Raw genomic sequence first — 25,132 nt, 5'->3', positions numbered from 1 at the left:
TTTACATTTTGTCAAGTCGAGTCAAAAGTCATCAAATTCATGACTCGAGTCTGACTCGAGTCCAAGTCATGTGACTCGAGTCCACACCTCTGCATCTTACTGACAGGATGCAGTGGGACGCCTATAACAACGTAGCTTCGGAGTATGTTAAGGTAACGGGTGGCGTTCCACAGGGTTCAGTTCTTGGCCCTGCACTCTTTAGCATCTGTATGCTGCCGCTAGGTGACATCATACGCAAATACGGTGTTAGCTTTCACTGTTATGCTGATGACACCCAACTTTACATGCTCCTAAAGCTAACCAACACACAAGATTGTAGTCATCTCGAGGTGTGCCCAAATGTTATCAAACAATGGATGTCCAGCAACTTTTTGCATCTTAACGCTAAGAAAACGGAAATGTTGATTATCGGTCCTGCTAGACACCGGCACTTATTTAATAATACCACCTTGACATTTGACAAGAAAACAAATATACAAAGCGACTCAGTAAAGAACCTCGGTATTATCCTCCACCCAACTCTCTCGTTTGAGTCCAACTTTAAAGAGTGTTACAAAAACAGCCTTCTTTCATCTTTCATTCTGTCCACCACCAACGCTGAGATCATTATTCATGCGTTCGTTACGTTTCGTCTTGATTACTGTAACGCATTATTTTCGGGTCTCCCTATGTCTAGCATTAAAATATTAAAGTTGGTGCAAAATTCGTCTGCTAGACTTTTAACAAGAACAATAAAGTTTGATCATATTACGCCTATACTGGCTCACCTGCACTGGCTTCCTGTGCACTTAAGATGTGACTTTAAGGTTTTACTACTTACGTATAAAATACTAAACGGTCTAGCTCCATCTAATCTTGCTGATTGTATTGCACCATATGTCTCGGCCAGAAATCTGTGTTCTAAGAACTACAGCTTATTAGTGATTCCCAGAGCCCAAACAAAGTCTGCAGGCTTTAGAGCGTTTTCTATTCGAGCTCCAGTACTCTGGAATGCCCTCCCGGTAACAGTTAGAGATGCTACCTCAGTAGAAGCATTTAAGACCCATCTTAAAACTAATTTATACACTCTAGCCTTCAAATAGGTTGCTTTTTAGACCAGTTGATCTGCCGTCTCTTTTTTCTGCTATGCCCCCTCTCCTGTGTGGAGAGGTTATCAGGTGGCCACAGATCAGTTTCCAAGGAGGATGTGCTAGCTGTTCCAAGTCGGGACCAGGGAGGGACCACTGCTCTATGCATCATTTGGTGAGATCTCTGCGCTGCTGACTTGTCTGCATAGAAGAGGACCCCCTGCTGGCCTCACTATGAACTGTACTCTTCTGTTATTAACTGTATCCACTTGGCATCCTGCACTGGTCACCCAAGGGGGGTCCCCAAATATGCGGTACCTTCCAAGGTTTCTCGTTGTTTCCATTGGGTTGAGTTTTTTCTTACCCTGATGTGGGAGCTGAGCTGAGGATGTCGTTGTGGCTCGTGCAGCCCTTTGAGACATTTGTGATAAAGGGCTATACAAGTAAACTTTGATTGATTGATATTTACTAAATAAAATCAATTTTAACGCTTATGTGATTACTATTTACTCTTTGTATTTGATTATTTTTTAAATAAATTATTATTTATTTATACAACATGTTTTTTTACATATTTATATTTAAATTATATGGGGCTTTGCCCAAATGTAAACAGTATTTATTAGAGATGTCGGCAGCCCGATATTATCGGCCGATAAATGCTTTAAAATGTGAGATCGGAAATTATCGGTATCGGTTTCAAAAAGTAACATTTATGACTTTTTAAAACGCCACTGTACGGAGTGGTACATGGACGTAGGGAGAAGTACAGAGCGCCAATAAACCTTAAAGGCACTGCCTTTGCGTTCCGGCCCAATCACATAATACCTACGGCTTTTCACACACACAAGTAAATGCAATGCATACTTGGTCAACAGCCATACAGGTCACACTGAGGGTGGCCGTATAAGCAACTTTAACACTGTTACAAATATGCGCCACACTGTCAACCCACACCAAACAAGAATGACAAACACATTTCGGGAGAACATCCGCACCGTAACACAACATAAACACAACAGAACAAATACCCAGAACCCCTTGCAGCACTAAATCTTCCGGGACGCTACGATATACACCCCCTGCTACATGTCCCAAATTCCAAGCTGCTGTTTTGAGGCATGTTAAAAAAAACAATGCACTTTGTGACTTCAATAATAAATATGGCAGTGCCATGTTGGCATTTTTTTCCATAACTTGAGTTGATTTATTTTGGAAAACCTTGTTACATTGTTCAATGCATCCAGCGGGGCATCACAACAAAATTAGGCATAATAATGTGTTAATTCCACGACTGTATATATCGGTACCGGTTGATATCGGAATCGGTAATTAAGAGTTGGACAATATCGGAATATCGGATATCGACAAAAAAGCCATTATCGGACATATCTAGTATTTATATATTTTTTAAATCCCATTGACTTAAATACAAAAATATACTATATAACTATCAAATATAGAAATATAATAAATGTAACAAATAAAAATAAGAAAATATATTTTTTATCCACTAGCGACGCTGAGATCATTATTCATGCGTTCGTTACGTCTCGTCTCGATTACTGTAACGTATTATTTTCGGGTCTCCCTATGTCTAGCATTAAAAGATTACAATTGGTACAAAATGCGGCAGCTAGACTTTTGACAAGAACAAGAAAGTTTGATCATATTACGCCTATACTGGCTCACTTGCACTGGCTTCCTGTGCACTTAAGATGCGACTTTAAGGTTTTACTACTTATGTATAAAATACTACACGGTTTAGCTCCGTCCTATCTTGCCGATTGTATTGTGCCATATGTCCCGGCAAGAAATCTGCGTTCAAAGAACTCTGGCTTATTAGTGATTCCCAGAGCCCAAAAAAAGTCTGCGGGCTATAGAGCGTTTTCTATTCGGGCTCCAGTACTCTGGAATGCCCTCCCGGTAACAGTTAGAGATGCTACCTCAGTAGAAGCATTTAAGTCCCATCTTAAAACTCATTTGTATACTCTAGCCTTTGAATAGCACCCCTTTTTTAGACCAGTTGATCTGCTGTTTCTTTTCTTTTCTCCTCTGCTCCCCCTATCCCTTGTGGAGGGGGAGACACACAGGTCCGGTGGCCATAGATGGGGTGCTGGCTGTCCGGGGTCGGGACCCGGGGTGGACCGCTCGCCTGTGTATCGGTTGGGAACATCTCTGCGCTGCTGACCCGTCTCCGCTCGGGATGGTTTCCTGCTGACCCCACTGTGGACTGGACTCTTACTGTTGTGTTGGATCCAGTATGGACTGTACTCTCACAATATTATGTTAGACCCACTCAAGTCTCCCCTAGAGGGGGGGGTTACCCACATATGTGGTCCTCTCCAAGGTTTCTCATAGTCATTCACATCGACGTCCCACTGGGGTGAGTTTTACCTTGCCCTTATGTGGGCTCTCTACCGAGGATGTCGTTGTGGCTTGTGCAGCCCTTTGAGACACTTGTGATTTAGGGCTATATAAATAAACATTGATTGATTGATTGATATTATTGACAAACTATTCTAATTATTTTAACTTGAGAGAATTGTAGCAGTAGAACTTGCAACATTGCATTCAACTACGACACTGTATATGTACAACAAATTGTGGTTCATCCAAACAATAAAGTACAGTATATTAAATATAATAAATGTCAATACTATATCAAAATTTAAGAAAATTATCAAATTTGTTTGTATGCAATTTTGACCAAAATCGAATGACTTTTCTTGGTTTTTACCTTGGTGTTAGTAACAGACTACAGTATCTCCAACACCAAACAGCAGAATATGGCCAGTCAGGCAACACAACATTGACTCTGCAGCATGTATGATGTTACATAGCGTTCAGGAAGATGCACTGTACAAGGAGATATGATATCGAGGACGCAATACAATCAATCCTGCAAAGGAGTTTTTGATTCCATGTTGCAAAATGAAAGAAAAATGTTCACTGAAGTCAGTGAACCGCAAGTCGTTGGTCAGTTAGGTGCTCATTAGTCCTTGACAGGTTGATCACGAGCTACTTTTTTATTTGCTAATTACTGCTCTTCAGCCTCAGTGGGTCTTTAGAGGCAGGAAGTCAAACCCAGTGGGAGATCTGAGGATGTGAAGCGAGTGCATCTGTCTGTAAAATTCACATCTGTGGCTTTTAAAGTTGTCGTAGTAGTAAAACACGTTGGGGAAGACAGTTAGAAGAAGATGTCCACGCTGGTTGTTATAGACCAGTGGTTCTCAAATGGGGGTACGCGTACCCCTGGGGGTACTTGTAGTTATGCCAAGGGGTACGTGAGATTTTTTTTAAATATTCTAAAAATAGTAACAATTCAAAAATCCTTTATAAATATGTTTATTGAATAATACATCAACAAAATATGAATGTAAGTTCATAAACTGAACATCAAATCAAGTAGGCCATCCCATTCATTACAATGCAAGAATGCAATATTCAGTGTTGACAGCTAGATTTTTTGTGGACATGTTCCATAAATATTGATGTTAAAGATTTATTTTTTTTGTGAAGAAATGTTTAGAATTAAGTTCATGAATCCAGATGGATCTCTATTACAATCCCCAAAGAGGGCACTTTAAGTTGATGATTACTTCTATGTGTAGAAATCTGTATTTATAATTGAATAACTTGTTTATTTCTCAACAAGTTTTTAGTTATTTTTATATCTTTTTTTCCATATAGTTCAAGAAAGACCACTACAAATGAGCAATATTTTGCACTGTTATACAATTTACTAAATCAGAAACTGATGACATGGTGCTGTATTTTACTTATTTATCTCTTTTTTTCCAACCAAAATTCCTTTGCTCTGATTAGGGGGTACTTGAATTAAAAAACATTTCACAAGGGGTACATCACTGAAAAAAGGTTGAGAACCACTGTTATAGACTAATGATTTGTGTCCAAATACTTTTGATCATAATCACCAAATAAAAGCAAGACTGTATAATAGAAAATCTTTGTATTGTCCTTGCCAAAAATAAAAGAGAAGTATGTAAAACTAACTCATCCGGAGCTTGAGTGCAGTGTTTCTCAGTGTCTTTGTTTAACCTTGTTAAAAGTAGAGGAAGGAAGATAAAAAGCAACCTATTTAAACCCCAAAGTGCTCTTTTGACTTTATGGGTTTATGGATTTAATTCCTTCTAAGGCCAAAGCAGTATAAAGACAATTTAAGAGGCAATGTGCCTGTGTCTTTGAGAAAGATGTGATGATCTGGAAAAGTGATGCTGATCTTCAGTTTTTTTTAAACTTTTTATTTTTAACCAGAAAATATTTGGACTAAAACGGATCTGGCGATGTAGACATGCAAACCAACAGGTGGCGCCAATAGATTTCCAACTAAGCGAGCCTGAGCTTTTCTTCTTGTAACTCACACACACTAAGGACCAGGACAGATCAGGATAGTAAGGGCATCATGGATAATAAGGAGCTGATCATTTTCAAAGAATTGATTAATCTAAATGACTAATTTAAAAACACAGCATAAGCTTATGCATATGTGTCTCTGAATGTTCTCATTCATCCAGGTAATTGTATTCTCAGGGCATACTATTGACTGCAAGTGGACTGTTTGGTTTGTCTTAGAAGACGTTTTGCCTCTCATCCAAGTAGGCTTCATCAGTTCATGCTCATAGACTTAGATTGGTCAGATTTAGTCCAGTAGCTGGTGCCATAACCCCAACTATTTATTGGTCTAACACAAAGAGGTTGTGCCTGGGCAAGGATTGTTCTGCCCTATTGTATTGAAAAAAACTGTTGAGATGCAAAAGAGCAAAAAAAGTGAAAAAACAGGAACTGACAAAATGCAAAAACCAAACAGAACACAGCCAAACTAAACATGATCACCAAGACATGACAGTCCTCCAGTGATGACACTTGTCAGATATATAATTTATTTGACGACATGGGGGAGCACTTTGAATGGACATACTTTAGCTGCATCAGCTCGCCACCTCTCAGTAAAACGACGTGTCAACTAAAATAATTGCTGATTGGGCGACACCAAACAAGCAAGGCCAGCTAATGAATATAGGGAGAACAATTATCTATTGATAGAATAAAAGGAGCACTATAAGAGTGATAAACTGAAACCACTCTCTAAAAGCATGTGGTATTGTTTTACAAACAATCCAACAAATGCACTTAAAAAATCCAAGCCTGTTCCTACCTAAGGTAATGGAAATTAAATGTGATTTAAAAAACAGAACATTTTGTCCACAGAGAGCGGATGGACTTTTCCATTCATTGCTTCGGAGCCTGTTGGACATGCACTCTGCATTTGGGCTACGTGGAAGGAATAATAACAGCAGAACAGACGTAAGATAGACCCCTTTTAGGAAGTGATGTGATGCACCAGGTGGCGCCGAGCCATGTGATGCACATTGAGGTGGTAATAATGGGACTTAATGTGGACGTGTTGGGTTTTGGGACTTCAGTGATACATTAAATGTCAAACAGTACATACATACAGTGATTAGAGCACATACTTGGTCACAAAAAACATTCATGAAGTTTGGTTCTTTTAGGAATTTATTTTGGGTCTACTGAAAATGGGACCAAATCTGCTGGATGGATGTCCTTTGGCAAGTTTCACTGCAATGAGGTGCTTTTGGTAGCCATCCACAAGCTTCTGGTTGAATTTGTGACCACTCCTCTTGACAAAATTGGTGCAGTTCAGCTAAATGTGTTGGTTTTCTGACGTGGACTTGTTTCTTCAGCATTGTCCACACGTTTAAGTCAGGACTTTGGGAAGGCCATTCTAAAACCTTAATTCTAGCCTGATTTAGCCATTCCTTTACGACTTTTGACGTGTGTTTGGGGTCATTGTACTGTTGGAACAACCAACTGCGCCCAAGACCCAACCTCCGGGCTGATGGTTTTAGGTTGTCCTGAAGAATTTGGAGGTAATCCTCCAAAGTCCTGACTTAAACGTGTGGACAATGCTGAAGAAAAAAGTCCATGTCAGAAAACCAACAAATTTAGCTGAACTGCACCAATTTTGAGACTCAAGAGGAGTGGTCAAAAATTCAACCAGAAGTTTGCCAGAAGCTTGTGGATGGCTACCAAAAGCGCCTTATTGCAGTGAAACTTTCCAAGGGACATGTAACCAAATATTAACATTGCTGTGTGTATACTTTTGACCCAGCAGATATGGTCACATTTTCAGTAGACCCATAATAAATTCATAAAAGAACCAAACTTCATGAATGTTTTTTGTGACCAACAAGTATGTGCTCCAATCACTCTATCACAAAAAAATAAGAGTTGTAGAAATTATTGGAAACTCAAGACAGCCATGACATTATGTTCTTTATAAGTGTATGTAAACTTTTGATCACGACTGTATTTCACTGTGCAGTATGATTAAAATCCGAGACCCTGTCTGAATGTCAGTGTCACACACTTGTTATGATTTATTGTAATCACTTGTCAGACATGGCTGCTTTGTACCTAGAATATTATTGCCCGACTTATAAATCAAAATACATAATAATGAGCTGTATTTCTTAAAGGCCTACTGAAATGCGATTTTCTTATTTAAACGGGGATAGCAGGTCCATTCTATGTGTCATACTTGATCATTTCGCGATATTGCCATATTTTTGCTGAAAGGATTTAGTAGAGAACATCGACGATAAAGTTCGCAACTTTTGGTCGCTGATAAAAAAGCCTTGCCTGTACCGGAAGTAGCAGACGAGTAGCGTGACGTCACAGGTTGTGGAGCTCCTCACATCTGCACATTGTTTACAATCATGGCCACCAGCAGCAAGAGCAATTCGGACCGAGAAAGTGACGATTTCCCCATTAATTTGAGCGAGGATGAAAGATTCGTGGATGAGGAAAGTGAGAGTGAAGGACTAGAGGGCCGTGGGAGCGATTCAGATAGGGAAGATGCTGTGAGAGGCGGGTGGGACCTGATATTCAGCTGGGAATGACTAAAACAGTAAATAAACACAAGACATATATATATACTCTATTAGCCACAACACAACCAGGCTTATATTTAATATGCCACAAATTAATCCCGCATAACAAACACCTCCCCCCTACCGTCCATATAACCCGCCAATACAACTCAAACACCTGCACAACACACTCAATCCCACAGCCCAAAGTACCGTTCACCTCCCCTAAGTTCATACAGCACATATATTTCCCCAAAGTCCCCAAAGTTCCGTACGTTACATGCACATAGCGGCACGCACGTACGGGCAAGCAATCAAATGTTTGGAAGCCACAGCTGCATGCATACTCACGTTACCGCGTCTGCGCATCCAACTCAAAGTCCTCCTGGTAAGAGTCTCTGTTGTCCCAGTTCTCCACAGGCCAATGGTAAAGCTTGACTGTCATTTTCCGAGAATGTAAACAATGAAACACCGGCTATGGTATCCGGCACAACAGTCAAGGGTTGCATTCTACGTTTTCAGCAGGATATTCCGCGCGAAATTTAAAATTGCACTTTAGTAAGCTAACCCGGTTGCAATGTTAAGATTTCATCATTGATATATAAACTATCAGACTGCGTGGTCGGTAGTAGTGGGTTTCAGTAGGCCTTTAACAATGCTTTTATTCACATGCGTTTATACGCTGCTAATGAATACTGCCATTGTTTATGGCTCCGGGCGAGATGAAATTTGAGCGCGGGTGACGCGCATGTGTGTGTATATGTACGTACAACTCCGTGGACGAGTGAGAGCAGGCAGATGGCATGTTGACGCTAAGCCCACACGTGCCGTACCCTACGCTCGCCTGTGACCTCGCGCTTCCATCAAACTGCCATTCTTAAGATTCCACACGTTGCTCAAAGAGGTTTGGCTCCAATCGTGCGGGACACAACACGAGCCCTGGTAGTGACAGTGATAACACACAATCTGGCCATTTTTCTGATTCAACAACTAATTATGACAGTGTTTTTGTTGGGTAGCCAGGGGTGATAAGAAGGTATGAGGGTGAACACCATTCTTCAAGCAACATTTATGAGTTCACTTATTTGTGGCATCTCCCCACAAATACATTTTGACTATAATGAAGTGCAATATGACTTAAGATCTACATCGCGACATACAGGGCATCTAAAAAGTATTCACACGGCAAAAACTGAAATCTAAGTAAGATTAAATATCTCAAATAAGGGTGATATTTGCTTATTTTCTATCTGATAAGATAATTCTTCTCACTAAGCAGATTTTATGTTAGAGTGTTTTACTTGTTTTAAGGGTTTTGGTCCTAAATTATCTCAGTAAGATATTACAGCTTGTTGCTGAGATTTTATGACCTATATTGAGTAAAACATGCTTGAAACTAGAATATCAACTGATGCAAAGCTGTGTCATTAACACTCACAAGTATAAAACTACTTTTTTAAAGTAATAATTTCTTACTTCAAGCATGAAAAAAAAAATTGTGATGCCAAGCGCATATCATTATGTCAAGATAATGGCACTAGCATTTACTTAATTTAAGAATATTTTTCAACATATTGAGCAAAAAGGTCCCTTTTTTTCTACCAAGAAAAGTGCACTTGTTATTAGTGAGAATATACTTATTTTAAGGTATTTTTGGGTTCATTGAGGTTAGCTAATTTGACTTGTTTTGGAAAGTCTTGACAAGCCGAATTTTCTTATTCTGGCAGATAATTTTGCCTAGTTCAAATAAAATACCCCTAATTTTTTAAATGTTTTTTATTGTTTTTGAACACTGACTTTTTGCAGTCCACAGTGCTTCGCTTTTTCCAAATGTTGTTATGTTACAGCCTTAATCCAAAATGGAATGAATTCATTTTTGTCAGACAGACAGACAAAACACCATAATGACAATGTGAAAAGTTTTTCTTTTTTTTTCTCAAATATTGCAAATTTATGAAAAATTTTAACATTTACAAAACCCAAAACCAGTGAAGTTGGCACGTTGTGTAATGCGTAAATAAAAACTGAATACATTGAATAGACTGCAAAGACAAGATATTTAATGTTCAAACTGAGAAACTTAATTTTTTTTTTGCAAATAATCATTAACTTAGAATTTAATGGCAGCAACATGCTACAAAAAACTTGGCACAGGGGCAGTTTTACCACTGTGTTACATGGCGTTTCCTTTTAACAACACTCAGTAAAAGTTTGGGAACTGAGGAGACCAATTTTTGAAGTGGAATTCTTTCCCATTCTTCCTTGATGTACAGCTTAAGTTGTTCAACAGTCTGTGTTGTGGTATTTTAGGCTTCATAATGCGCCACACATTTTCAAAGGGAGACAGGTCTGGACTACAGGCAGGCCAGTCTAGTACCCGTACTCTTTTACTATGAAGCCACGTTGTTGTAACACGTGTCTTGGTGAAATAAGCAGGGGCGTCCATGATAACGTTGCTTGGATGGCAACATATGTTGCTCCAAAACCTGTATGTACCTTTTAGCATTAATGGTGCCTTCACAGATGTGTAAGTTACCCATGCCTTAGGCACTAATACGCCCCCATACCCTCACAGATGCTGGCTTTTCAACTTTGCCATTATCTAAGTTACATGTAAACCAGTGTGGGTGGCACTGGGTAGGTAAAGTGTCTTGCCCAAGGACACAACGGCAGTGACTAGGATGGCGGAAGCGGGGATCGAACCTGCAACCCTGAAGTTGCTGGCACGCCCGCTCTACCAACCGAGCTATACCACCCCAAGCTGGTAGAGGTCTTCAAGCACAAACAAGTAGGCACGAACAAAGACACCAAAAACCTTGCGTATTCCATGGTTTGACCGTCTTTCCTCCCACCAGTAGCAGCTCCATGCTCGCTATGTTGTACAGCTTCTTGGGGAGACTTGGAAACTGTTGCAACATTGTCCATGCAACATCACAGTTTTATTTGCACTCCATAAATAGCAGCTACGAATCAGTACCTTTCACAAATGCGTTTTGACTCAGCAAATTGTCTGGGAAAGCAGCCAGACAGAAAATAGGAGTGGGAAGATGAGAAAATAAAAACTTTTATAGTATTGGGGTCTACCCTGAACTGGAAGGACATAGTTTATGTGGAATTAATTATTTCTAAAAATGCAACAAAGAATGGAGCATCTTTGATAATCAACACTCCTAAAACTACAGACTTTAGAGAAGGCAGAACCATCCTTACTTGGATAAGCACCAAATTGCCCTTTATTGATCAACCATTAAGTCTTGTGGACGTTTTTTTTTAGTTTTGCACAGTTCTACTAGCAGAGGTACCCTGCAAATAGTAGAACTATTGTGCACTTGCTAATATTCAATTAAAAAAATAAGTAGTTCATGGCTTAATGCTTAATTTGTGGATGTATCCAGATGTAAAGAAATAATGTCACTGCATACTTTAGTACTTCCTGAACTCCTTACTAGAGATGTCCGATAATATCGGCAGCCCGATATTATCGGCCGATAAATGCTTTAAAATGTAATATCGGAAATTATCAGTATCGGTTTCAAAAAGTAAAATTTATGACTTTTTAAAACGCCTCCGTACGTAGTGGTACACGGACGTAGGGAGAAGTGCAGCGCACCAATAAACCTTAAAGGCACTGCCTTTGCGTGCCGGCCCAGTCACATAATACCTACGGCTTTTCACACACACACAAGTGAATGCAGCTCATATTTGGTCAACGGCCATACAGGTCACACTGAGGGTGGCCGTATAAACAACTTTAACACTGTTACAAATATGCGCCATACTGTGAACCCACACCAAACAAGAATGACAAACACATTTCGGGAGAACATCCGCACCGTAACACAACATAAACACAACAGAACAAATACCCAGAACCCCTTGCAGCACTAACTCTTCCGGGACACTACAATATACACCCCCCGCTAAAAATTCCAAGCTGCTGTTTTGAGGCATGTTAAAAAAAATAATGCACTTTGTGACTTCAATAATAAATATGGCAGTGCCATGTTGGCATTTTTTTTCCATAACCTGAGTTGATTTATTTTGGAAAACCTTGTTACATTGTTTAATGCATCCAACAGGGCATCACAACAAAATTAGGCATAATAATGTGTTAATACCACGACTGTATATACCGGTATTGGTTGATATCGGAATCGGTAATTAAGAGTTGGACAATATCGGATATCAGCAAAAAAGCCATTATCGGACATCTCTACTCCTTACCAGTGTCGACTGAAGTGTGGTCCACCAGTTACTTGAAAAGTCCACTTCAGTGATGTTGAAGCTTTTAAATCGTGTAAAATGTATTCTTAAAGGGTTTCTGAACTTTTGGGGAATTTTGCCTATCATTCACAATCATTTTAAGAGACAACAAGACAAAAGTGTTTTTTTTTGTTTTTTTGCATTCTAACATGTAAAATTCGGCTCGTTCTCGGTAGCTAGAAATGCAGCTAATGGGAGAAATCAATTCTACCTCTAAATCACTTTAAAAATGCATTAAGAAATTGCCAATTATAGTTTATTTCCGTTACGTAACCCATATAATAACCAATCTTTAGCGACATTGTAATCGTAAGAGCGAACACTGAGGAACTCTTTTTCTAGCGTAGTAACATATCGACATGCTTCGGTATTAGCCGTAAAAGCTAACTATGGCAAGAGGTAAGCTAGCTTCTACGCCAGCACGAAATGCGTTTGAGTTTCTAATGCACAACACAATGCGATAAAACACCAATCTGAACTGACTGGAAAATATTAACAAAAATATTACAGTATCTGTAAAGTATTAGCCCACCTTTCATGTTTTGTTTGTACACAGCTAGCCAGACAGCATGTGCTGTCTGTCATGATACACGCATGACGTGCTGAGTGTATCACCATTAATATAAAGTGTGACTCATTCGATGGACAGTAGTCTCTTTGGTCCAGCTGGTCGGGTACGTTTTTTCTGGTTTATTTGGGGTAAGCACGCCATTTATGTCAAAATAGCTTATCGCCAAATTCCACATTTGCAGCTTTGAGTCGCTTTCACCTCACTCTCTCGGCTTCCATCTGCGCCAATATTTCACCCTCTTCTTCGTGCTGGCTTCTAGAAGCAGCAGTTCATCCTTCTTTCATTCAGGTTCAAAAGTGTAAGTTTGTGAAATCTCCTAAAATCCTAATGAAAAAAAAGACGTGTGTTTTTGTCTCTCATAATGATTGTGAACAATAGGCAAAATTGCAACAAAAAAAAAGTGCAGTCCCCCGGTAGGAATGTATTAGAGATGTCCGATAATATCGGGCTGCCGATATTACCTGCCGATAAATGCTTTAAAATGTAATATCGGAAATTATCGATATCGGTTTCAAAAAGTAAAATGTATGACTTTTTAAAACGCCGCTGTGTACACGGACGTAGGGAGAAGTACAGAGCGCCAATAAACCTTAAAGGCACTGCCTTTGCGTGCCAACCCAATCACATAATATCTACGGCTTTTCACACACACAAGTGAATGCAAGCATACTTGGTCAACAGCCATACAGGTCGCACTGAGGGTGGCGGTACAAACAACTTTAACACTGTTACAAATATGCGCCACACTGTGAACCCACACCAAACAATAATGACAAACACATTTCGGGAGAACATCCGCACCGTAACACAACATAAACACAACATAAACAGGGACGGCGTGGCGAAGTTGGTAGAGTGGCCGTGCCAGCAATCGGAGGGTTGCTGGTTACTGGGGTTCAATCCCCACCTTCTACCATCCTAGTCACGTCCATTGTGTCCTTGGGCAAGACACTTCACCCTTGCTCCTGATGGCTGCTGGTTAGCGCCTTGCATGGCAGCTCCCGCCATCAGTGTGTGAATGTGTGTGTGAATGGGTGAATGTAGAAATACTGTCAAAGCGCTTTGAGTACCTTGAAGGTAGAAAAGCGCTATACAAGTATAACCCATTTATCATTTAAACACAACAGAACAAATACCCAGAACCCCTTGCAGCACTAACTCTTCCGGGACACTACAATATGCACCCCCCGCTACCTCCTACCCCACCCCCCACTTCAACCCTGCCCCTCCAACCCCGCCCACCTCAACCTCCTCATGCTCTCTCAGGGAGAGCATGTCCCAAATTCCAAGCTGCTGTTTTGAGGCATGTTAAAATCAAATCAAATCAAATCAAATCAACTTTATTTAAAAAATAATGCACTTTGTGACTTCAATAATAAATATGGCAGTGCCATGTTGGCATTTTTTTCCATAACTTGAGTTGATTTATTTTGGAAAACCTTGTTACATTGTTTAATGCATCCAGCGGGGCATCACAACAAAATTAGGCATAATAATGTGTTAATTCCACGACTGTATATATCGGTATCGGTTGATATCAGAATCAGTAATTAAGAGTTGGACAATATCGGAATATCGGATATCGGCTAAAAAGCCATTATCGGATATAGAATGTATAGATCCACCAGTAGCCATTTTGAATGTTTGCCTTCCATCTGGGAACCTGATTAATACAGAGCTATCAACAAGCGTTTTTTTTTTTAGTCAGATATTTGATCAGGTGTTGACTTATTGAAGATTTAAATTTGAAGTTTCCCCTCTTAATGTTTGAATAAAAATTGTCCTTGTTTTCTTTTTGAGAGCTTAGTTTAGCTCAGCCATACCTTAGCATAACAACTAGAAATATGCAGTCAGGGAGCATGATTTAATCAAAGATAATCATTTTCCTTAGCATTAATGAAAATTAATATACAGTGGAATCTCGATTTACGATCCCCTAATTCTACAAACTTTTCTATTCATGAACTACAGGCCGAAAAAAAATATGCTTTGGTGTACAAACCTTGTCTCTGTGTATAAACATTTCATCAACCCATTTTGCGCCCAGCAGCACACACTGCAAAAAGTCAGTGTTCAAAAACAAGGAAAAAAATACAAAAATTAGGGGTATTTTATTTGATCCAAGCAAAATTATCTGCCAATAGAACAAGAAAATTTGGCTTGTCAAGACTTTCCAAAACAAGTAAAATTAGCTAACCTCAATTAACCCAAAAATACCTTAAAATAAGTATATTCTCACTAATAACAAGTGCACTTTTCTTGGTAGAAAAAAAAAAGAGACCTTTTTGCTCAATATGTTGAAAAATATTCTTAAATTAAGTAAATGCTAGTGCCATTATCTTGACATAATGATATGCGCTCGGAATTAAATTTCTTGAAACCAGCAAACTTACACTAAAAATTAGTTTATTGTTCTTAATGGAAAGGCAACAAGGCAACCGCTTGTTACACTCGGCTTGTTTGCCGCTCAGGCAAATCATATGGTCTAAAAATGCATTTTTCCATTGATAACATGACATCATCGCGCCAAGTGCGTGCTCTTTCAGTCAATTAGTGCGCATATATACAGCCTGGCCACCGGCCAAAACATTTTTAATTGTAATTTTGAAGAATTTACCTGAATGTGCATGAACTATTTCTGTTCAAAATAGTTTGAAAGGTCACATGTGAAATGTTTAAATATTAACTGTCAGTTTACTGTACTGTGCCAACTGTACTACTTTATGAGTGCGTATTTTCTATTGTTTCATTGAAAATAAAACAGCAAAGTCCATTTGGCTGTGATCCGTTTTAATTATGAGACAAAATTGTGTCAAAGTCAAGATTTTTTTTTCATGCTTGAAATAAGAAATTATTACTTTAAAAAAGTAGTTTTATACTCATGAGTGTTGATGACACAGCTTTGCAACATCTGATATTCTAGTTTAAAGCATGTTTTACTCAATATAGGTCATAAAATCTCAGCTACAAGCTGTAATATCTTACTGAGATAATTTAGGACCAAAACCCTTAAAACAAGTAAAACACTCAACATAAAATCTGCTTAGTGAGAAGAATTATTTTATCAGACAGAAAATAAGCAAATATCACCCTTATTTGAGATATTTAATCTTACTTAGATTTCAGTTTTTGCAGTGCAGCAATCGTAAGAGGGCTGATTGATCTCTGGTGTTCATTTAGTCCGCACAGGGTTGTTGTTAGCTACTGTGCTATTTTCTACTTTGTAGGATTTTAAAGATTTTTTTCAAAAGAAAGGACAAACGATGTGTGGTTTGAAACATTCAGGAAGTATCCACAGCATTGTCAACAGTGCCCCTTCCACTGCATGCAAAGAGGTTTTACCGACAAGGTTAAGTTGATTCTATTATTTTATTTCTAATCATTGTAGTGACCTGGCTGTTACAGTTAGAGGTTTTTTTTTAAATTTCAAACTGTGAGTGCTCCACAGGGCTAGTGACAGTGCGTGTGTGTGTCCGCAAGGTGGCTTCATACGAGGAAGACAGTTCAGCTAGTTGTTATTTTGAATTTGTTCTTAAATATCATCTTGATGTATCACCCCATTGTTATGTTTCTTTGACATACAGTACTGTATAGCGCCTTATATTTTGTTGAAAGTGTATACAAACTTTTACTAAAATATGGACCTTTGTCGAGGCTGGAACCCTTATTCATGTTTACATTGTTTCTGGTGGAACATTTTGCCTCAATATACACACTTGTATATTCACAAACCCTGTTCAAGAACCAATAAAGTTCATACATCATATTGTACTGACTTTAGAAGACTTTTAGATGAGCTAAAAATAATAATTCCAACATATTTGCAAAGTAAGGTTCGCTAACTAAATCATCTAATGCTGCCTCATTGACTGACCAATGAATCATTAGAGTACAAATAAATCATATTGCACACAAGCATTTTCATCTCCATGGTAAAAGAGGTGTTGAAAACAAAAGAGTATGCAGAACAAAACACGTGGAACCAACTAAGAATTAATTTTTGCCATATTTTACTTTGTCAGGAGAAGCAAAGTGTGTCTGTCTGCTTCTTTGTTCTGTCTTCGCATGCTCGTTGCGAGCGGCTGCCTGGTTACAGTCACTAAAGAGATGTCTGCATAAGTCACTGAGCTCCAGGCTCGAATTAGCGCCATCTGATAATCCCTCAAGTCTGTGCTAGACCCAAATATATAAGTGAACTTTGTGAGTGAGCTTTAAAGATGATATTGTACATTTCAGATTTGAACCGATACAGTACCAAATCCCTGTGCCTGGGAATCAAAACCGGTACACAACAGTACAAATTTTCTGTACTTTTGCGTGTCTTTAAATATATTAAATATGTATATATTTTTTATTTTAACATGTAACACTGAGCTGTGCTGTCCAGTTGTTATGTCTTGTTTTCTTATTCTTCTGTGTTTCATTTGCAAGTACTGCACTGTACAGTGTTATATAGTAGACTTTGCATGCAGTTGCAATTAAAAAATGTTAGATGGCAGTAGTGTATAGACTACAGTGTGTTTCATAGCAAGAAAGTAGTCTTTGCCGTTAAGTTCAATGTTCCAAGTTTTTCCTTTTGTTGAGCACTAAAAAGTGTTTAAGGGGCACTGCACTGTTTTGGAATTTTGCATATCGTTCACAATCATCATGAGAGACAAGGAGACAAAAGTTTTTTGTTTTTTTTGCTTTCTAACATTTAAATATCAGCTCTAGGTGGCTAGCAATGCAGCTAATGAGAGCAATCAATTGTACCTCTAAATCACTTTAAAAATGCATTAAAAAAACGCCAACAATACTTCATTTACGTTCCGTAACCTGTATAATAACCAATCTGTAGCGACATTGTTATTGTAAGAGCAAACACTGAGTAACTATTTTTCTCGCGTAGTAACACATCGGCATGCTTAAGCTGTAAAAGCCAACTACAGAAAGAGATAAGCTAGCAACTGCGTCAACATAAAACACGTTTGAGTTTGTAATGCACAACACAATGCGATAGGACACCAATCTGTACTGACTGAAAAACATGAACAATCATATTACAGTATCTGTAAAGTATTAGTTGCACAATAACCAGCCAGCATATGTAATGTAGTTGTACGGTGATGTGCTGCATGTATCATGAATTATATTAAAGTGTGACTCGCTCAACATTTTTTCCGGTTTATTTGGGTAAGCACTCCTTTCATGTCAAAATAGCATAGCTTCAAGTTCCACATTTTGCAGTTTCGAGTCACGCCGACCTCACTCTCTCGGCTTCACCCTTCGTTCATGCTGTCTTCTATTCATCCTCAGTATATTCAGTTTCAAAAATATAATGTATTGTATGTAATGTGTAATGTCTTGTGATTTATGTATTCTTTTGTATCATGACCTGTTGAATGTTTACTGTATTAACCCGCCTTAGGACCAACGTTCCCTCTAAGGTGCGCGCCTGCGCAATTGCGCACTGCTCAAGCGTCCTCTGCGCACAGCAAATATATGCCGCGCACCAAATCAAATCCCATCTGAATTCTAAACAAAATAAACACATTTATTCTGTGTAATTTTGCAATGAAACTTTGAGTGACAGTGACAACAAGCGGCTCTAACGGTGTTCGTCAACACCGTTCAATTGAACACCGTTCAATTATTGTAACGTCTATCGAGATGCTTCGAGGACAGCAATTATATCGATCACTTTATTGAGCAAAACTGTTTATATTCGGCCATAACCACACCAAAAACATGAGTAAAAAACTTCTATCTCGAAAAACTAGTCATTTTCTGCCGTACAAACCAGGCCAAAACCAACTTGTCATCTGTCACCAACACGCATACCACTAAGCCACTGGTGCGTTTATGGCCACACAAAAAGTCGGACAACTCAAACACCACACAAAGTTACACTATGACTCCTCAGTCAAACGTGTGCTTATTCTACTGTCATTTATTAATGCTAATTTATTGATATTAATCATGGAATGCTGTTACTAGAGAAAGTTACAGGAATGCACATTTCATCCTATGCTTACATTTCATTGTGCAACATGAGGATGTTTAAGGGGAACTAAATGTGATCTCTGAAAGGGGTACAAATGAATTCCAAAGCAGGACCCCCACCCAGACATATTGTACAATACTAATCCATAGCTTATGAAAAACAAGATTTCTTTTATTTTCATTACAAGTGGGCCAAATCACTAATATTACAAAATAATCTCATGAAAATGACTCCTCTCATTTGAGTGTTATTAAAAAAGATTGGTTTGAGACAGGTGTGCTGCTGGTATTGCCACGTGGGATGTTGCTCACATGTGCTCCACTGAATGCTCAGGGAGTTTTTGTGTTTGCTCAGACACATGAACAATTAGAGGGAACATTGCTTAGGACAACGGATGAAAATTAGCTATTGTGCTAAATCCAGCATATTTACATTGTTGCTCTATGTTGATGAATATGCATTGTCCTAATTCAAATAAATAAATAAATATGGTTGTGAATCCTCATTTGTCCAAAAGTAGTCATCTTCGTTGTCTGTTACCAAGTCTGCCATGATTACAACATACACAAACGTAAACGGAAATCAATATCCTGAAGAAATCAGTGATGAGTAAAATGATGAAAATACGATACATATTGTACATATTACATATTGTTATGAATGTGTCTGCATGTCACTATATTACAGGTGTATATTAGGACTGCGAATCTTTGGGTGTCCCACGATTCGATTCAATATCGATTCTTGGGGTCACGATTCGATTATAAATCGATTTTTCCGATTCAATGCAATTCTCGATTCAAAAACTATATTTTTCAGATTCAAAACAAGTCTCTATTCATTCAATACATAGGATTTCAGCAGGATCTACCCCAGTCTGCTAACATGCAAGCAGAGTAGTAGATTTTTAATTTTAACTATAAATGAACCAAAAATATGACTTATTTTATCTTTGTGGAAAATATTGGACACAGTGTGTTGTCGAGCTTATGAGATGCGATGCAAGTGTAAGCCACTGTGACACTATTGTTCATTATGAGGGATTTTTAATCACTGCTATGTTGAAATTGTAACTAATATTGATACTGTTGTTGATAATATTCATTTTTGTTTCACTACTTTTGGATTGTTCTGTGTCATGTTTGTGTGTCCTCTCAATTGCTCTGTTTATTGCTGTTCTGAGTGTTGCTGGGTCGGGTTTGGTTCTGGAACTGGATTTCATTGTTATGGTATTGCTGTGTATTGTTTTGTTGGATTGATTAATTAAAAATAATAATAATAAAATAAATAAATAAATAAAATCGTTTTTTGAAAAATAAGAATCGATACTGAATCGTAAAACATGAGAATGGCGAATTGAATTCGAATCGATTTTTTCCCACACCCCTAGTATATATAGACTTGCAGTGTAGGCTTTGAATGCAACAACGGTGACTCCCATTAGCCGCACCTTCCAACTGTTTTTATCATATTTAAAATCCTAAAAAAAAGACATGTTTTCTTGTCTCTCATAATGATTGTAAACGATAAGCAACATTTAAAAAAAAAAAGTGCAGTTCCCCCTTAATACTGTAAGTATTGTATTTATTGCATACCTGCTGTTTAAGTGTAACGTGCATTTTAGTTTAAGTTTTCACTACTAAATTTGTAGGTGTTTAAATCGCCATGTAAAATTGCTAATGCTAATTGGTAGCATGTATTTGGAAAACCCAATTAGCATCAAGGTAGCGTAATCTTACGTCCAGTCCCTTGTTTGTTTGTTTTCAAGAATCTACATAATCACACTGGACCAATTACGCTTGTGGACCAATTAGCCCTCATTAAAAACTCCCAGTACCACTCAAGCATGTTCAAACTAAAGCGTGTGTAACGTCTAGTCGACCGGTTCTGTTTGGACAGTCTTACCAAAGCTTTGCTCTCCTCCTCATCCTTGTAGTAGAAGAGTTGGTCCCCTCGCAGGACAAACCAGCGATTGTGCCAGGTTTTTACAAAGCCTCCTTGCTTCCTGAGCCACCCGCACCTGATGACTCCCTGCCTGCCTTGCTGCGGAGGTTCCATGCCGGCCTGGCCTCCACCGTGTTGGGGACTGCCATGGGAGTGGTCGTCCATCATGGAAACTCAGACCTGCCAAGAGTCAAAAACAAGTGTAGGTTTGAACAAATGCAAAAATGAGCACCCCATAGGAGTTCATTCTGAGACTACTTTCCATCCATCCATCCATTTCTACCGCTTATTCCCTTCGGGGTCGCGGGGGGCGCTGGAGCCTATCTCAGCTACAATCGGGCGGAAGGCGGGGTACACCCTGGACAAGTCGCCACCTCATCGCAGGGCCAACACAGATAGACAGACAACATTCACACTCACATTCACACACTAGGGCCAATTTAGTGTTGCCAATCAACTAGTTTGATTGAATTTTGATCTGAAAATAGGAATCGGATATGCAAATTAACATGTTGGTATGGTGTGACGAGGAGAAGTGTTTGTGATTCCAAAGATGCGTCTGGGTGCGGGCTTGTCGTGGTTGCCCTTGGGGGGGGGGGGGGGGGGGGGGGGGGGGGGGGGGGGGGCGCGGCTAGACCTGTGGGAGGTGTATGGAGTGGCTGATTCTCGGTAGACGGTGGGTTCCGAGGCTGGATTACTTATGTATGTGTTTGTATATATATATGTGTATATGTGTGTGTAATGTATCTATTTAATTATTATTTTTAATTTAAAAGAAAAACTTTTCTATTTAATAATTTTGGGGGGTTGGTGTCGCCCCTGGAGCCTGCTTGCCCCGCAGGGGTCGGCCTTCCGGGCTTTCGCGGCCAGGTTGCGTGTCTGGGGCCCCTGGGTACTGCCGCCTACTCCTTCCAGATGCCCTGCTCAGTGGGGGCTGGCTGGGTCTAGTCCTCGTGCGTTGTGTGTGGTGGCGCCTCGGTATGTCGTGTGTCATGCTGCGGTGTTACACGGTGGTCGTCGTGTTCGATCTCCAACGTCGGTGTGCCTGCAGGGGTGGGGCGGGTGGTTCCCGTGGCCCCGTGCTGGATGGTCATGCCGCGGCCGATTTGAGTGGGGCGGCCCAGGGCTGGCCCCGCAATGCTCTCCTAAGGGGGGGTTGGTCTAGTGGGGGCCCGGTTGCGTGTGGCTGCGGGTCTATGGCCTCCCGGGCCCGCATCGCTCACTGGCTTGGGGGCTGGTTGTCTCCTGCTTCTCACGTGCCTTGTCCTCATGTTTGGGCTGCCCAGCGGAACGATGGGCCTGGTTCTGGGGGTCCTGTCGCCAGTGATGGAAAATGTAGTAAGCTAATATACAAGTTACACTTGATTAAATGTAGCTAAGCTACAGGGGGAGCTATCCCTGTAGAATTGTAGCAAGCTACACTACAGGCTACACGGCAAAAGTAGCTTGCCACATCAAAGCTACATTTAACGGCATTTATATTTATGGGTCCACATTTATAATATCAATGGTAATGTAATTGAGAGTGTAGTAATGGACCCAATAAGGGTCCATTAATATTAACTATCTGGCATTTAGCTGGGGACAGCCTACCACTATCTCTAGGGCATCCCACTGTATGTATTTATTTTAGTTTGCCTTTTCTTTGGCCCACCCCTGTTATGTTATTCATGTTTTCTGCCTACAGTAAAAAGAACAGCATCTATCTATATCTTGACAAAAAACAATAACTTGTGTGTTGTTTGTGGGAACAGTTGATAATGGTTATGTGCAGTAAAACCTTTCATGAACTCAACTCACCTTAATGTGTGTTCCTAAATTCGTCTTAGGTGAAGAGAACAGTTATGATTTTGATTTACAGAGTAAACAACTAAAAACTAAGGTTTTGGGCATTGTTTTCTCTAAACACATACATTTGATGAGATGGCGACTTGTCCAGAGTGTACACCGCCTTCCGCCCGAATGCAGTTGAGATAGGCTCCAGCACACTCCACGACCCCGAACGGGACACGCGGTAGAAAATGGGTGAATGGATAGATGGCCAAGGACATGCATTATTGTGGGGGGTTTTTTGTGTTTTTTTTGAGTTGTCAGCTTGAAGCATCCCTCTGTCTCTGACTTTCTCACCGTCATTTGACATGAGTGTGTGACTGTTATGATTTTGCTTACTGGTTTCGATGACCTGCCTTATCTAGCCTCTGTTAGGCTAGTATGTAATGTTTTGCTCTAACCTTAGCCAATTGTGACTCATCATACGAACACCAACCAATCATAATGGATTTTTTCCGTAAGTATGGATGTTCTCATTCATTCATCCAGGTCATTGTATTCTCTAATACATTTTTTTTGGCCTGGATTCGCAGTCCATTTTCTCTCTTTGTAGCTTGTAGCTCCGATGTAAGCAACTTCGCTACATTGGCTGCAACCCCAAAACGGACAAGCGGTACAAGATGGATGGATGGATGGTAGTAGCGTTAAGCTAATGTGCAAATCTAACTGCAGCAAAACTTAAATCTATTTGCATAGTATAGCCTACAAACCTGAAAAGCAAACGGTTGAGTTGAGCAAACATTGAACCCACGCTGAGTGACCGGCGAGACGTGTATATAATAGGGGCATGATTAGTGTTGGCAGCAGGTGGGGACACTAATCAATAAACAAGAGTCTGGTGTCCAAGCTCATTGCTCCTAGCAACGGGGATTTTAACAAGGAAGGATAGAAGCGTTAGACACTAAACCTAGGAGAACGATAACAGAAACTACATGAGCCACGTGGCGCCAAACGACTTCTCCCCAAGCAAGTTAGAGCTTTTCTTGCTGTCACACAAACACAAACACCAATGAGCAAAGGACAGGGGTGTCAAACATTTTCTAATTGAGAGCCACGTCACAGTTATTGCTGCCCTCAGAGGTCCGGTTGTAACAGTATATAATATATGAATATAAATGTTTAAGGATTCACCTCCTGATATTATTACACAATTGATGATGCAGTTGATTATAATATATTTTTTTATGTGCACTGTAAAAAAAATTAATCTGTAGATTTTACAGTAATAATCTGGCAGCTCAGTTTCCACAATTTTACTATAAAATGTACAATGTTTTTTACAGTACATTACTGTAAATGGAAAAAATTATATCAATGTTTTTTTACCGTAAAAATTCATGGTTGTTGTTTGTACGGTGCATTACTGTAATTGGAAAAATGGTACTACAGTTTTTTAGGATAAAATTCTAGCGAATGAGCTGCCAGTTTTTTACCGTAATAGGTAATGTCATTGATGGATGGATAACTTGCTTTGAAATCATAAATCATGCAGATATTAGAGTACTCATATCTATTTGAACAAAAGACTGTTGGGAATTATAACACATCTGTTGCATTATTAAATAATATAAACTTTTTTTTTTTAAATGCAGTTCCATTTTGTATTTTTTTAGTGCTTTCAAATGATTACATCTTTTAATCAGAGTAATTACACTTTTGAATTTGGATTAATCATGATTATTACTCGCTTACTTTAATGGAACATGTGCAGTCAGAATAATTCATCTGTGTATGTACACGATTATTGCGAAATTGTTTTGTGCTTATTCGCATGAGTTAACTCGTTATTTTTGACAGTCGCATTTTTTTTCTGTCAAAATGGAAAGAACTGACATCAAATACTTTATTGACGCTGTGGGATATTATTTTCAGGCTTTCGCAAGCCACATGAAATAATGTTCATAATTTTGATTTTGATACCTGTGGCATAAAAAGATGCAGTCATGGCACCAAGACCTGTTAACAAAAGGGTAATAGATTTTGACGATCACCTATTTTTTCTAAAAATGGGTCTTGAAAAAGACTGCTCATCAAATACTTAGGGTTAAAACATTTGCATGGCCTCAACCAACTCGTCAGAATCTTAATAGTCTGAATCTAATCAAGATATGATTTCCTTGTTTGAACGGCTGCAGTGCTCAGCAACTGTTGTTCAAAGCTTGCTGACATCAGCAGTAGAGCCTCGCCACGCTCTCCATCGAGTCTCTGGCTGAGCTCGCCTTGGTGCAAGTCCAAGCAAGCCACAGGTCCAGATGAGGACCAGATGCAGCTTATAGCAAGGTTCCCAATTGCAGGGGAACAAGTGGAACAAATATAAAAGATAAATAAATAAAGAAATAAGATGATAATAAAAGTTGCGGTCAGGTTACCGTGGTGATTTCCAAACCTTAAACGTGAACTTTTTGCAATCTGAGATAATAAAAACCATTCACGGTAACTCCACTTTTTCCGAGAGAGAAAAAAAACAAGAAAATATGTTTTTTTCAAACAAATAAATAGCATGTCGATATCACATACATTGTAAACATTTACATTAGAGGTGTCCAAACTTTTTCCA

At 39.3% G+C, this 25,132-nt stretch overlaps 1 protein-coding gene across 1 annotated transcript in view; it reads right to left on the bottom strand.

Moving 5' to 3' along the window:
• Positions 1-25,132, bottom strand: part of arhgap24 (Rho GTPase activating protein 24) — a 162,688-nt gene that overhangs the window by 104,134 nt on the left and 33,422 nt on the right. Inside the window, exon 3 of the mRNA XM_061927507.2 lies at positions 20,707-20,925. Coding sequence (XP_061783491.1) covers positions 20,707-20,913 — 207 coding nt within the window. The 5' untranslated portion in view covers positions 20,914-20,925. The remainder of the gene's footprint in view (positions 1-20,706; positions 20,926-25,132) is intronic.

The sequence above is a fragment of the Nerophis lumbriciformis genome, linkage group LG32 (genome assembly GCF_033978685.3).
Source record: "Nerophis lumbriciformis linkage group LG32, RoL_Nlum_v2.1, whole genome shotgun sequence".
NCBI lineage: Eukaryota > Metazoa > Chordata > Actinopteri > Syngnathiformes > Syngnathidae > Nerophis > Nerophis lumbriciformis.
The sequence above is the reverse complement of the archived record's forward strand: the minus strand, read 5'-3'. Positions and strand labels throughout refer to the sequence as shown.